Source organism: Chrysemys picta, chromosome 22, assembly GCF_011386835.1.
Source record: "Chrysemys picta bellii isolate R12L10 chromosome 22, ASM1138683v2, whole genome shotgun sequence".
NCBI classification, from domain to species: Eukaryota; Metazoa; Chordata; order Testudines; family Emydidae; genus Chrysemys; species Chrysemys picta.
This window is the reverse complement of record NC_088812.1, coordinates 16619180-16632506: the sequence shown is the minus strand read 5'-3', so window position 1 is coordinate 16632506 and position 13327 is coordinate 16619180. Positions and strand designations below refer to the sequence as shown.

The following is a 13327-nucleotide window of genomic DNA, read 5'->3' as shown; positions in this document are numbered from 1 at the left end:
GGCAGATGCAGAAAGCAGGAGGGATTTTTGCAAGCCACTGGGGGCTGTTGCATTGATGCAGCGAGGACAGTGTAGGTTTAACATTCTGTCTCCACATGGGCTGGCATCCTAAGCTACGGCCCCTAGGAGGCGCTGTGTAGGAACTCCCACCAGCAAAGCATACCTTCCTTTACCAGTGTATTCTAAATAGGGAGTAGAAGTCAGTGGGGCCAGTTCCTTAGATGGTGTCAGTTAACCAGATGCCCAGCTCATGTAAATCCGCTGTAGTTCCATCAAAGGCAATGGAGACACACCAGTTTACAGCAGTTGCTCTTTTACACTCCGAGGGCCTGATTACAGTTTCATCTCGACCAGTGTTTACACATTGGAGTCACTCCACTGACTTCTGTACTCCTGGTTCTCAGCATCTGGCCCGTCTACCTCAAACCGGGCTAGACTGAGCATGGATTTCAGCATCCCCCTGCAAGCCGCTAGTCCACAGTGAAGCACAAGACCGAGCAGCCATTGTTCCTTTCCTGCACCAGGCAGCCGCTGCGAAAGCGCCAGACGCACTACAGGGGATCAAGAAAGGGGAGCCCTCCTGATCTTGGAGGAAGTTCACTGCCGCTGGTGGCTTGACACCAGCGCGCACGGAGAGCGGAATCAGGCTTTTGATGTGTCTGGGGAGCAGCCGTGCTGTGCTTAAACAGACAGCTGAAAAAGTATCCGCGGAGCCTTGCCGTGAGGAATTCATTACCCAGAGGAGAGGGGGCATAAGGAGGAAATGAGATGAAAGCCTGCAATGCCAGGAAACATTTCTTCAGACTTAGATCTGCTTTACTAGGCCACGGAGAAGCAGGAGGAGCCCTGGGCTGGACAAAAGCCCTTTATTGTGAAAAACATCCCTGTGTTAGCTGGGGGCTGGGGACTGGACGGCAGATCTGGGCCCAAGAAGCTCTTTCCAGTCTGGCTCTGTGGGTCTGTCGATGTAGCAAACCAACCCCCCTAAGGATCTAGAATTGCCCTAAACATTGAGCTGTCAAGAGTTAGGCCTCAAAAAGATGAGATTGGCTTAAAAATGATGAATTCTGGGTCTTTTTCTTTGTCTTCCAGTTTATTTTGCACTGGGATCATGTTTTTAAGTTTTTCTCTGCAACCGTGCTGGCTAGAATCTTGCTGCTTTTTTTAAAGTGAAAGCTGAGCGTCTCTCCTATTCCCATGACTCCAGTAGCTGGGGCTTTCAGAAAACCACAAAATATCACAATGAAATTGCCAGAGTTGGCAACACAGAGATTGTCAGCGAAGGCTGACGCGGTCCGGGCTGTGTCCTGGGTACCAAAGTCTCAGTTCACACTGATGCTGAATTCCACACCAGCCTGGATTGGCCATGTGTGGATGGTTTATGTTACAGACCTTGGTGTAACGTTGACACTAACAGATGCCAGCAACAGCTGTTTCAAAGATGCATGTGGCCCACCAGGAGGCAAATGCCCTCAGGGAAATTTTGGCCCAGGCCCTCAAAGGTATTTAGGCACTTAACTCCCATCGGGCTGGGGCTATCAGGGGGATGGCAGGGCTCCCCCAAGTTCACCCACCCTTATCGGTATGATACCAAAGTATCTTCCCTGGCTCTTCATCAGCTTCAAGGCGCTCAACAGGCGCCGTGCAGGAATCAGGGGTTGGGGCCAAAATCTCTTGCCGAACTTCCCAGCCATTCCAGGGGCTTTCATGTGCTCAGCAAATGGAGGTGGGGGGGATTTTATGCTACGCTATGTTACCAGCTGACAGCTGGAAGCCCTGGGGACTTATGAGAAAATGTAGGAAACTTGTCCAGGCACGACGGGTCTACCAGGTACTGCAGCGCCTGTGTCTGCAGCTTTGCTGAGCAATGCACAGCTCGCCTGTAGCTACACCTCTTCCATGCGACGCAGAAAGCGCCTGTGTCTGCAGCTTTGCACAGCTCGCCTGTAGCTACACCTCTTCCATGCGACGCAGAAAGCGCCTGTGTCTGCAGCTTTGCACAGCTCGCCTGTAGCTACACCTCTTCCATGCGACGCAGAAAGCGCCTGTGTCTGCAGCTTTGCTGAGCAACACACCTACTGCTTTCCTATGCAACGCTCAGATCTGCTAAACAATACACAGAGCGCCTGTACCTCCAATTTTTCTATGCAACACAGAGAGCTCCTGTATCGGCCTTTGATCAGCCCTGCACAGGGTGCCCGTCCCTAAACGTTTCCTAAATAGGCAGAGTCTTTCCAAAGCCAGGTGCCTGTTCCTGACCCTTCCACTGCAGATAAAGGGCCTGCTTCCCTCTCGCATCAAGCACACTGCGATAGCTCTCGAGCACGTTTAATTAGCGAAGGGACAGAACTTTACTCTTCTTACCATGCTGAAAATGGAGCTCGGCCTTGCTGTGTTGCTCAGGAGAGAATTCACTCCCCCTGAGTGCCACAGGTAAGCTGACCTAGCTTCCCAAGGCTTCGCTGGGTGTCTAAGCCTGGCTCCAGGCCCTCTACCCAGGGCTGAGTTTCACCCTTATTGCAGACTCCAGGCAGGGATCCGCTCCCCATGGCACAATATACCCATGACCTTGAAGAAGACAGCACCTCCCTGTAGCCTGCAAGCAGAGGGCCTGCGTCAGGGGCCCGGGGAGATGTCAGGGTCGGTCATGTCAGGCAGACATGGTGCACGGCCAGGGGCTGAAGCATTGGGAGAGCTCATTAGCAGCTCCCGAGCCTCCCAGTGGAGCCAGGGCAGAGTTACCCACGACTGAGGGGTGTTAGGGGCCTATCTTGCAGCGGCTTTTAATGGGACTTGGGCGCGTAAGCTCTTAGGCCCATTGAAAACACCAGCTTACATGGCTCTGAAGGACATTCAGCTCATTGCAATCTAATGGGCGTCGCTGTGGTGAAGCACACGCAGCCTGAGGGAACCCAGTGCATCTTGTTGTTGCAAACCAGGAGGCCCGACACAATCTGACACCACACAGGGCAATGCTGCCAGTTGTGCAGCAAGGTGCTTGCCAGTGCATGTCCCAGCACTACCTCCTGCACATCACTGCAGCACAATGCATGTCCCTGCACTACCTCCTGCAGCTCACTGCAGCACAATGCATGTCCCTGCGCTGACTCCTGCAGCTCACTGCAGCACAATGCATGTCCCTGCGCTGACTCCTGCAGCTCACTGCAATGCAATGCATGTCCCTGCACTACCTCCTGCAGCTCACTGCAACACAATGCATGTCCCTGCGCTGACTCCTGCAGCTCACTGCAGCACAATGCATGTCCCTGCGCTGACTCCTGCACCTCACTGCAGCACAATGCATGTCCCTGCACTACCTCCTGCATCTCACTGCAACACAATGCATGTCCCTGCACTACCTCCTGCACCTCACTGCAGCACAATGCATGTCCCTGCACTACCTCCTGCAGCTCACTGCAGCACAATGCATGTCCCTGCGCTGACTCCTGCACCTCACTGAAGCACAATGCATGTCCCTGCGCTGACTCCTGCATCTCACTGCAATGCAATGCATGTCCCTGCACTACCTCCTGCACCTCACTGCAGCACAATGCATGTCCCTGCACTACCTCCTGCATCTCACTGCAACACAATGCATGTCCCTGCGCTGACTCCTGCAGCTCACTGCAATGCAATGCATGTCCCTGCACTACCTCCTGCAGCTCACTGCAACACAATGCATGTCCCTGCGCTGACTCCTGCAGCTCACTGCAATGCAATGCATGTCCCTGCACTACCTCCTGCACCTCACTGCACCACAATGCATGTCCCTGCGCTGACTCCTGCAGCTCACTGCAACACAATGCATGTCCCTGCGCTGACTCCTGCAGCTCACTGCAGCACAATGCATGTCCCTGCACTACCTCCTGCACCTCACTGCAACACAATGCATGTCCCTGCACTGACTCCTGCAGCTCACTGCAATGCAATGCATGTCCCTGCACTACCTCCTGCATCTCACTGCACCACAATGCATGTCCCTGCGCTGACTCCTGCAGCTCACTGCACGTCCCTGCGCTGAATCCTGCACCTCACTGCACCACAATGCATGTCCCTGCACTACCTCCTGCATCTCACTGCAACACAATGTATGTCCCTGCGCTAACTCCTGCACCTCACTGCAGCACAATGCATGTCCCTGCGCTGACTCCTGCACCTCACTGCAATGCAATGCATGTCTCTGCGCTGACTCCTGCACCTCACTGCAGCACAATGCATGTCCCTGCACTACCTCCTGCACCTCACTGCACCACAATGCATGTCCCTGCGCTGACTCCTGCACCTCACTGCAACACAATGTATGTCCCTGCGCTGACTCCTGCACCACAATGCATGTCCCTGCGCTGACTCCTGCACCTCACTGCAACACAATGTATGTCCCTGCGCTGACTCCTGCACCTCACTGCAACACAATGCATGTCCCTGCGCTGACTCCTGCACCTCACTGCAGCACAATGCATGTCCCTGCGCTGACTCCTGCACCTCACTGCAGCACAATGCATGTCCCTGCGCTGACTCCTGCACCTCACTGCAGCACAATGCATGTCCCTGCACTACCTCCTGCACCTCACTGCACCACAATGCATGTCCCTGCGCTGACTCCTGCACCTCACTGCAGCACAATGCATGTCCCTGCGCTGACTCCTGCACCTCACTGCAGCACAATGCATGTCCCTGTGCTGACTCCTGCACCTCACTGCAGCACAATACATGTAACTGCACTACCTCCTGCAGCTCACTGCAACACAATGTATGTCCCTGCGCTGACTCCTGCACCACAATGCATGTCCCTGCGCTGACTCCTGCACCTCACTGCAACACAATGTATGTCCCTGCGCTGACTCCTGCACCTCACTGCAGCACAATGTATGTCCCTGCGCTGACTCCTGCACCTCACTGCAGCACAATGCATGTCCCTGTGCTGACTCCTGCACCTCACTGCAGCACAATACATGTAACTGCACTACCTCCTGCAGCTCACTGCAGCACAATGCATGTCCCTGCGCTGACTCCTGCACCTCAGTGCACCACAATGCATGTCCCTGCACTACCTCCTGCATCTCACTGCAACACAATGCATGTCCCTGCACTACCTCCTGCATCTCACTGCAGCACAATGCATGTCCCTGCGCTGACTCCTGCACCTCACTGCAGCACAATGTATGTCCCTGCGCTGACTCCTGCACCTCACTGCAGCACAATGCATGTCCCTGTGCTGACTCCTGCACCTCACTGCAGCACAATACATGTAACTGCACTACCTCCTGCATCTCACTGCAGCACAATGCATGTCCCTGCGCTGACTCCTGCAGCTCACTGCAATGCAATGCATGTCCCTGCACTACCTCCTGCACCTCACTGCACCACAATGCATGTCCCTGCGCTGACTCCTGCACCTCATTGCACCACAATGCATGTCCCTGCACTACCTCCTGCAGCTCACTGCAATGCATGTCCCTGCGCTGACTCCTGCACCTCATTGCACCACAATGCATGTCTCTGCACTACCTCCTGCATCTCACTGCAACACAACGCATGTCCCTGCGCTGACTCCTGCACCTCACTGCACCACAATGCATGTCCCTTTGCTGACTGCTGCAGCTCAGCGTAGCACAATGCAGTTTCCTCCGCTGATTTCTGTAGCCTGATGCATGCCCCTGCACTCAATCCTGCAGCCAGCTGCAGCCCGATGAACTCTAATTTCTGCAGCCCAGTGCACGTCCCTACACTCTCTCCTGCAGCCCTCTAGCTCCGGTCACTGTGAGGTGGAAGGCCGATGCAACACCACGTTGCCCCGCTGTAATACGATCTGAGGCAATGCAGCACATGCCTCCACTGGGCGGCCTGAACCCCAGCACAGCAAACAAGCAAAGCAAGCAGTGGGATGCAGCTCACTGCAGGACAGCATGATTCATGGGGCAATGCACTGCACAAAGCCCACCCTCATCGCTAGTCCACAGAACACAGTATTCCCTCCCTGCTGGAAATTGGTCTCTGCCAGGACAGATCCTTGCAACAGGATTGTCCTTAATATTTGCAAAGCCCCGAGCTGCCAGAAGGGGGTGGAAATTCACCAATGAATTGCTCGAGAGGAGAGAGAAACCATCCCTTGGGAGGGAGATCAGGCCAGCCAGCTGTTCGCAGATCTTGCTTAGGGGGCCTGTTGCTCCAATTGCCTGTGAATTTTAATGGGAACCAGCCATCCAAATCCCCACTAAGTGACTGAAAATCTCAGCCTGAACATCTGCTTAGGACCAAGATGCCAGCGGCGTAACTGGACTTTACTGGGAATCCTCTCACTCTAGAGCAGGGGTGGGCAAACTACGGCCCATGGGCTGGATCCGTTTGAAGCTGGCCTCCGAGCTCTTGCTGGGGAGCTGGGTCGGGGGCCGCACCACGCGGCTCGGTCCCGGTCTGGCGCTCCAGTTGGAGCGCTGGGTTGGGGGCCGCTACACGCAGCTCCCAGAAGCTGCGGCATGGCCCTGCTCCGGCTCCTACGCACACCAGTGGCCCCCTCTGGTGCTCCAATGGGAGCTGTGTCGGGGGTGCCTGCGGATGGGGCAGTGTGCAGAGCCGCCTGGCCGCGCCTCCGCGTAGGAGCCGGAGGGGGGACATGCCGCTGCTTCCGGGAGCCACTTGAGGTAAGCGCCGCTCTGAGCCTGCACCCCTGAGCCTCTCCCCATGCCCCAACCTCCTGCCCCAGCCTGATCCCCCTCCTGCCCTCCAAACCCCTGGATCCCAGCCCGGATCACCCTCCTGCACCCCAAACCCCTCATCCCCAGCCCCAGCCCCACCCCAGAGCCCGCCCCCCAGCCAGAGCCCTCACCCCCTCCTGCACCCCAACCCCAATTTTGTGAGCATTCATGACCCATCATACAATTTCTATTCCCCGATGTGGCCCTCAGGCCAAAAAGTTTGCCCACCCCTGCCCTAGAGGGATGCCTGTGGTAGTCCCTTATTCAATGGACACCTTCGCAGGCGTATCCGAGTAGAACAATGAGAGCTAAAGACTAAAGATAAAAATGTCCGAAGCACCTCAGTGACTTAGGAGCCTAAGTTCCATTTTCTGGAGTGCTTTAGGCACTGAGGGGCCTAAATCCCACCAACTTCCAATATAACTTGGGCTCCTAAGTGTCAACATCACTTTTGAAAATGGACGTAAGCGCCCAGGTGACTTAAGCACCTACATCACTTGGGCTCATTTGAACATTTCACCCGGAGGCGCCCAAATCCCATTGGTTTTCAAGGAGACAGAGGCTCCTAAGCACCTCGGTGACATGAAAAAAAGGATTTAAGCTCCCAAATCACCTTGGCAACTGAAAATTTTACCCTATAATCTATAGTGTTGTTAAAGAAACTGATAACAGCAGAAGCCGTTTAATTCCAATGTGCTCCCACTGTCAGCATCGTCTGTCGCTTTATGCAGAACAAGAAACAACCCCCCCACCCCCCCCCGCAAATCAGAACTTAAATAAATATATATATATTCTCTCTTGGAATGTCTGTGTTGCCTCTTTCTAGGATTTCGCCATGACAACAACATGGAGGCGTGGCTAAATTGAGTAATTAACTGGAGGGTAGGACTTAAAGATGAATAACCAATCAAAAGAGGGGGGCTCTTTGCAAGGAAATGACACACACGGAGGAACGGGGTCACACCCGATTTTCAAGAGCGCTCAGCAACCAACATGCATCCAGCGTGCTTGGGACTTTTCAAAAACCAGCCGCTCATTTTGCTGCCTAAGTGGGAGCTGAACACTTTGGAAATCTGACCTGGGTAATGCCAATAGGAGTTTGCAGTGTCATTTTGGAAGGAGATTATATTTGGTTATTTCGGACCTGGGATTGACCAGGATTCTTCTCTTGTCTAAAGTATTAAAGAGTTTCCCACTCATTCAGGGCAGAAGAGGGGCCCCCGTGATTAGTGCTGATTGCAATTTTTCCACCGCAATGAGAAATGGCATTTTTTGATGCAACTTCCCCCCCGAAAATTGTCCATTTTCTTGCAAATTTTTGTGGAACCCTCCCCCACAACTAAACATTTTTAAACCAAAATATTTTGGGTTTAGGGCTTTTTGACAATAACCTGAGATTGTTCTAATGGGAAGGGGAAAAAATGATTGTTTTGTCAAAATTTCTCATAGGGAAAAAGAATAATTTCCCAACTAGCTCTCCCCAAAGTAGCGGTATTGTGCGACTCAGGGACCAGATCCCGTCCCTGAGAGGGAGCAGAGGACGTTTCGCTGTGTGGGAGGAGTTGCAGGGAATTATAATGACGGTGGTTAGTTACTATGATTGTCCTGGTTTGTTATACACCTATTGCACAGCACTTGGCTGCAGGGGCGGGGAAGAGCAGGCAGTATGGAAGGAAAGTTTAATACTCACAGCCGCACCGGATGAGCCGGGACGTCCTCTTTCGCCTGGGAGACCACGGGGCCCCTGGAAAACAGCAATGAAAATGATTAGGCTTGTCTTATTCCAGTCCTCTCGTCGCAAACCTTTTGTGTGCTCTCAAACTCCATGGCGCAGCGCCGTTTTAGTTACATCAGAATGAACTATAAAGGGTGCATCAAAGAAATCCGGCTAAGCCTGATCCTCATTTCCTACACCTCAAAGCACCCTTTGCACTCCTATTCTGGAGCTGTGACCCTGGTATACGTTCAAGCAGCCTTGGGGTTGCTCTAGCTTTCGCTCTGCTTCCCATTGCCTCCCACTGGCATGGAAAGCTGACAGTAGCCATAATGCAGGGTTCTCCAGCCACATCTCCCACTTCAGCCCCTATTCTGTGGGGCTGGGAGCAGGGCCAGCGCAGAGCATTTACATCAGCTTTACATTGGCTTGTGCAAGGGGTGCTCTCAGAATGTCTACACATTAAGCCTGGGGTCTGTCTCAGGATTTGAGCCCAAGCCCCGCTTCCGTCCACACACGCGTCAGCCTGATTCGGGTCGACAAGCACTCAGGACCTGGGTCCCAAGGTCCTGCTAGGAGGGTGAGTTAGAGCCCGAGACCCACTGTGGCTCAGTTCGAAGGCCAGTCATTTTGCAGTGTGGACGCAGGTCAAGCCGCAGAGCTCAGTCTGAAGGTCTGTGTAGCGCAGGGTGGACGCATTCGCACGGCTGTGAGATCCGGGTCCAGCAATTATAAACCCAGGTTTACAATGCAGCCGTAACCTAAATGAAAATCAGGCTGTGACCCAGCCTTCGTGTTGTGACTCTGGCAGCAGAACAGACTGCTATCCTGCCCTGGGGCTGAGATGTGAGAACACTTTAACCAGCCAGATGTGCTTCATGTCTAGTGAGTGCCAAAGCTCCTGCCAACAGTGAGAGCTGGTTTGGGGCTGCTTTTCTGTGATGCGGGAGACATTGGGCGGGACTGAAGAGATTCGGGTCCTGCCCCTTTGCCCTTCTCAGCACAGGATTGTTACAAATATCCATGCAAATATTAACAGAGGCAGGCTTGTCCAGTGGCTAGATCACTGGCCAGGGAATCGGGACACCTGGGTTCTATTTCTGGGCCTGTCACGTGACCGTGGGCAAGTCAGCTCCGTGCCTCAGTTTCCCCTCTTGTCTGGACTTTAAGGCCTAGATTTTTTTCCTAAGTGCCTAAATTCCTTTTAAAAATGAGATTTAGGCTTCTAAATCATTTAGGCATCGGGACGCTGAGTGCAGCAACAGCTAAATACTTTTAAAAATCTAGGCCTAAGGTCTTTGAGCACGGACTATCTCACTCTGCGTTTATACAGCACCCGTCTGAGGGGGCCCTGATCTCAGCTGAGCCCAGCAGTGATAAATAATAATAAGATAAGAACGGCCATACTGGGTCAGACCAGTGGTCCATCTAACCCAGTGTCCTGTCTTGTGACAGCAGCCAATGCCAGACAGTTCAGGGGGAATAAACAGAACAGGGCAAATCTGAGTCATCCATTCCCTGTTGTCCTGTCACAGCTTCTGGCAGTTGGAGTTTTAAGGACACCCAGAGCATGGGGTTGCGTCCCTGACCATCTTGGCTAATAGCCGTTGATGGACCTTTCCTCCAGGAACTTATCTAGTTCTTTTTGAACCCAGTTATATTTTTGGGCTTCACAACATCCCCTGGCAAGGAGTTCCACAGGTTGACTGTGCATTGTGTGAAGAAGGACTTCCTTTTGTTTGTTTTAAACCTCCTGCCTAATAATTTCATTGGGAGACCCCTGGTTCTTGTGTTATGTGAAGGGGTAAATAATACTTCCCTAGTCACTTTTTCTAAACCATTCATGATTTCATAGATCTCTATCATATCCCCCCTGTGTTGTCTCTTTTCTAAGATGAACAGACCCAATTTTTTTAATATCCCCTCATGTGGAAGCTGCTCCAGCCCCCTAATCATTTTTGTTGCCCTTCTCTGCACCTTTTCCAATTCTGATATATCTTTTTTGATATGAGGAGACCAGAACTGCACACAGTATTCAAGGTGTGGGCGTACCATGGATTTCTATAGTGGCATTATGACATTTTCTGTTTTATTATCTGTCCTTTTCCTAATGGTTCCCTACATTCGGTTCGCTTTTTTGACGGCCGCTGCCCATTGAGCGGATGTTTTCAGAGAACTATCCACGACTCCAAGATCTCTTTCTTGAATGGTAACAACTAATTTAGACCCCATCATTTGGTATGTATAGTTGGGATTATTTTTTCCAATGTGCATTACTTTGCACTTATCCACATAAAAATTCATCTGCCATTTTGTTGCCCAAACAGACAATAACAATCAGAGCAGAGTTACCCGAAAGAGAAACATCAGGTGTACGGGGATGTCGGGATTAGAGGGTTATCCTGGGCAAGTCATTACCATTCCCTCCCTTTGTCTAAGCTCTTTGGGACAGGGCCTGTCTCGCACTCTGTGTTTGTACAGCGCCCAGCAAAACGGGGCCCTGATTTCGGCTGAGGTTTGTACAGCGCCTGACACAACGGGGCCCTGATCTCGGCTGAGGTTTGTACAGCACCTCGCACAACGAGGCCCTGATCTCGGATGAGGTTTGTACAGCGCCTGGCACAACAGGGCCCTGATCTCGGCTGAGATTTGTACAGCGCCTGACACAACGGGGCCCTGATCTCGGCTGAGGTTTGTACAGCACCCGGCACAATGGGCCCACCCCCAGGCATTGCTATAATATAAATAATAATAATACTGGGGAGGCTCGTACTCACCATGGGACCAGGAGAACCATTCTCACCCGGGGATCCAGCTTCACCCTAGAATGTAAGAGGCAAAGAGAATTAAGTCCCATCTTGCCCTTGTCCCTGATTCCTATAGAGAGGCAGAGTCAGTGCTCCAATGCTACAAACACCCACCCTGATTCTCACGGGGGAGTCATACAGGCGAAAGAAATCCCCATGAAATGACCACTGGGGTCCTCATGCGCATCCGTAGCTATAAACAGGGTGGACATACACACCCTGTCAGCACCAGCTCTCGCTGCTGGAAAGCGGGAAAGGGGGTGGGTGATTCTGTCAGGAGGGGTGGGATGTTCTAGGGGGTGCTGCTGAAGGGGGAGGGCATGGAAATGGATTACAGGGCGTCTATTAGGGAGGAGATGGATTAGATGCTACTGCTGGGGTGGGGCACTACTAGGAGAGCTATAAATGGGAACAACCTTGGGGGGAAACACAGATGCTGCATTGAAGCCCATGGACACTGAAGCGGCTATGAGAGATGCTTAGCGGGAAAGTGGAAGCAGGGTACCGGACTGTGGAGACAGCTTTCCTGCGTGGCCAGCGGGGAGGGATAGACAATGAGCACCAGTAAGTAGCACTAGTCACATTTCTCTCTGCTTCTAATATTGGCCCTGCCCATTTCATATTCCCGGTACCATCTTGTAGGGTTGAATGGAGCTGATCTCTGGTACTGAGGTATTTACCAGATCAAAGGCCTTAGATCGATCGATCTATCTATCTATCCATCCCCATACACCCCCTCTAGCTATCTATCCCCAAACACCCTGTCTATCGATCTATCTATCTATCCATCCATCTCCATACACCCCCTCTATCTATCTACCCCCAAAGACCCCCTCTATCTATCCCCAAACACCCTATCTATCTATCTATCCATCCCCATACACCCCCTCTATCTATCTACCCCCAAAAAACCCCTCTATCTATCCCCAAACACCCTGTCTATCTATCTATCTATCCATCCATTCCCATACACCCCCTATATCTATCTACCCCCAAAGACCCCCTCTATCTATCCCCAAACACCCCGTCTATCTATCTATCTATCCATCCATCCCCATACACCCCCTCTATCTATCTACCCCCAAAGACCCCCTCTATCTATCCCCAAACACCCCGTCTATCTATCTATCTATCCATCCCCATACACCCCCTCTAGCTATCTATCCCCAAACACCCCGTCTATCTATCTATCTATCCATCCATCCCCATACACACCCTCTATCTACCCCCAAAGACCCCCTCTATCTATCCCCAAACACCCCGTCTGTCTATCTATCTATCTATCCATCCATTCCCATACACCCCCTATATCTATCTACCCCCAAAGACCCCCTCTATCTATCCCCAAACACCCCGTCTATCTATCTATCTATCCATCCATCCCCATACACCCCCTCTATTTATCTAATCTATCCATCCATCCCCATACACCCCCTCTATCTACCCCCAAAGACCCCCGCTATCTATCCCCAAACACCCCGTCTATCTATCTATCCATCCATTCCCATACACCCCCTCTATCTAATCCCTTACACCCCTTCTATCTATGATCCCCATATTCTCCCATCTATCTAATCTAAAATTTTATCTAATATCAAGACCCACATCCATCTATCTATTTCTATCTCCATACACAGAGTCATAGATTCGTAGCATTTAAAGCCAGAAGGGACCGTTAGATTATCTAGTCTGACCTGGAAATCACAGGCATTTCACCGATTTACCCCTCTGTTGACAGCAATAACTTGTGTTTGGCTAACGCACGTCTTTCAGGAAGGCATCTGGACCTGAGTTAAAGACATACTCGTCTATCTGTCTAATCTCAGGATCTATATTGATGTAGCTACTTGATTCCAGGTCTCTCATCTATCTATTCTATTCTGTCTAACCTGCCTCGAATTATCTATCTAGGTTTCTACACCGGGCCTATCACCCAGCACCTGGCTGCCTCACACAAAGATGTTTGCCAGAAATGGGCTGAACACCAGGTACACTAGCTGAGTCACTCAGCCAACCTGAGTTCAAATCCTGATTCCGCTACTGCCTTCCTGTGTGACCGTGGGCAAGCACCTTTATCCCGCCGGCTCTCCTTCTATTTGTTGAGATGAGTT

General features: G+C 51.9%; 1 protein-coding gene across 2 annotated transcripts in view; it reads right to left on the bottom strand.

The window, feature by feature from the left end:
- COL2A1 (collagen type II alpha 1 chain) overlaps positions 1-13327 on the bottom strand; it is a 75178-nt gene that overhangs the window by 46212 nt on the left and 15639 nt on the right. For both annotated transcript variants that reach the window (XM_005291904.5, XM_005291905.5), the window contains 2 exons: positions 11187-11231; positions 8386-8439 (listed from right to left, as the gene is read on the bottom strand). In XM_005291904.5, the coding sequence (XP_005291961.2) occupies positions 8386-8439; positions 11187-11231 (99 nt within the window). The remainder of the gene's footprint in view (positions 1-8385; positions 8440-11186; positions 11232-13327) is intronic.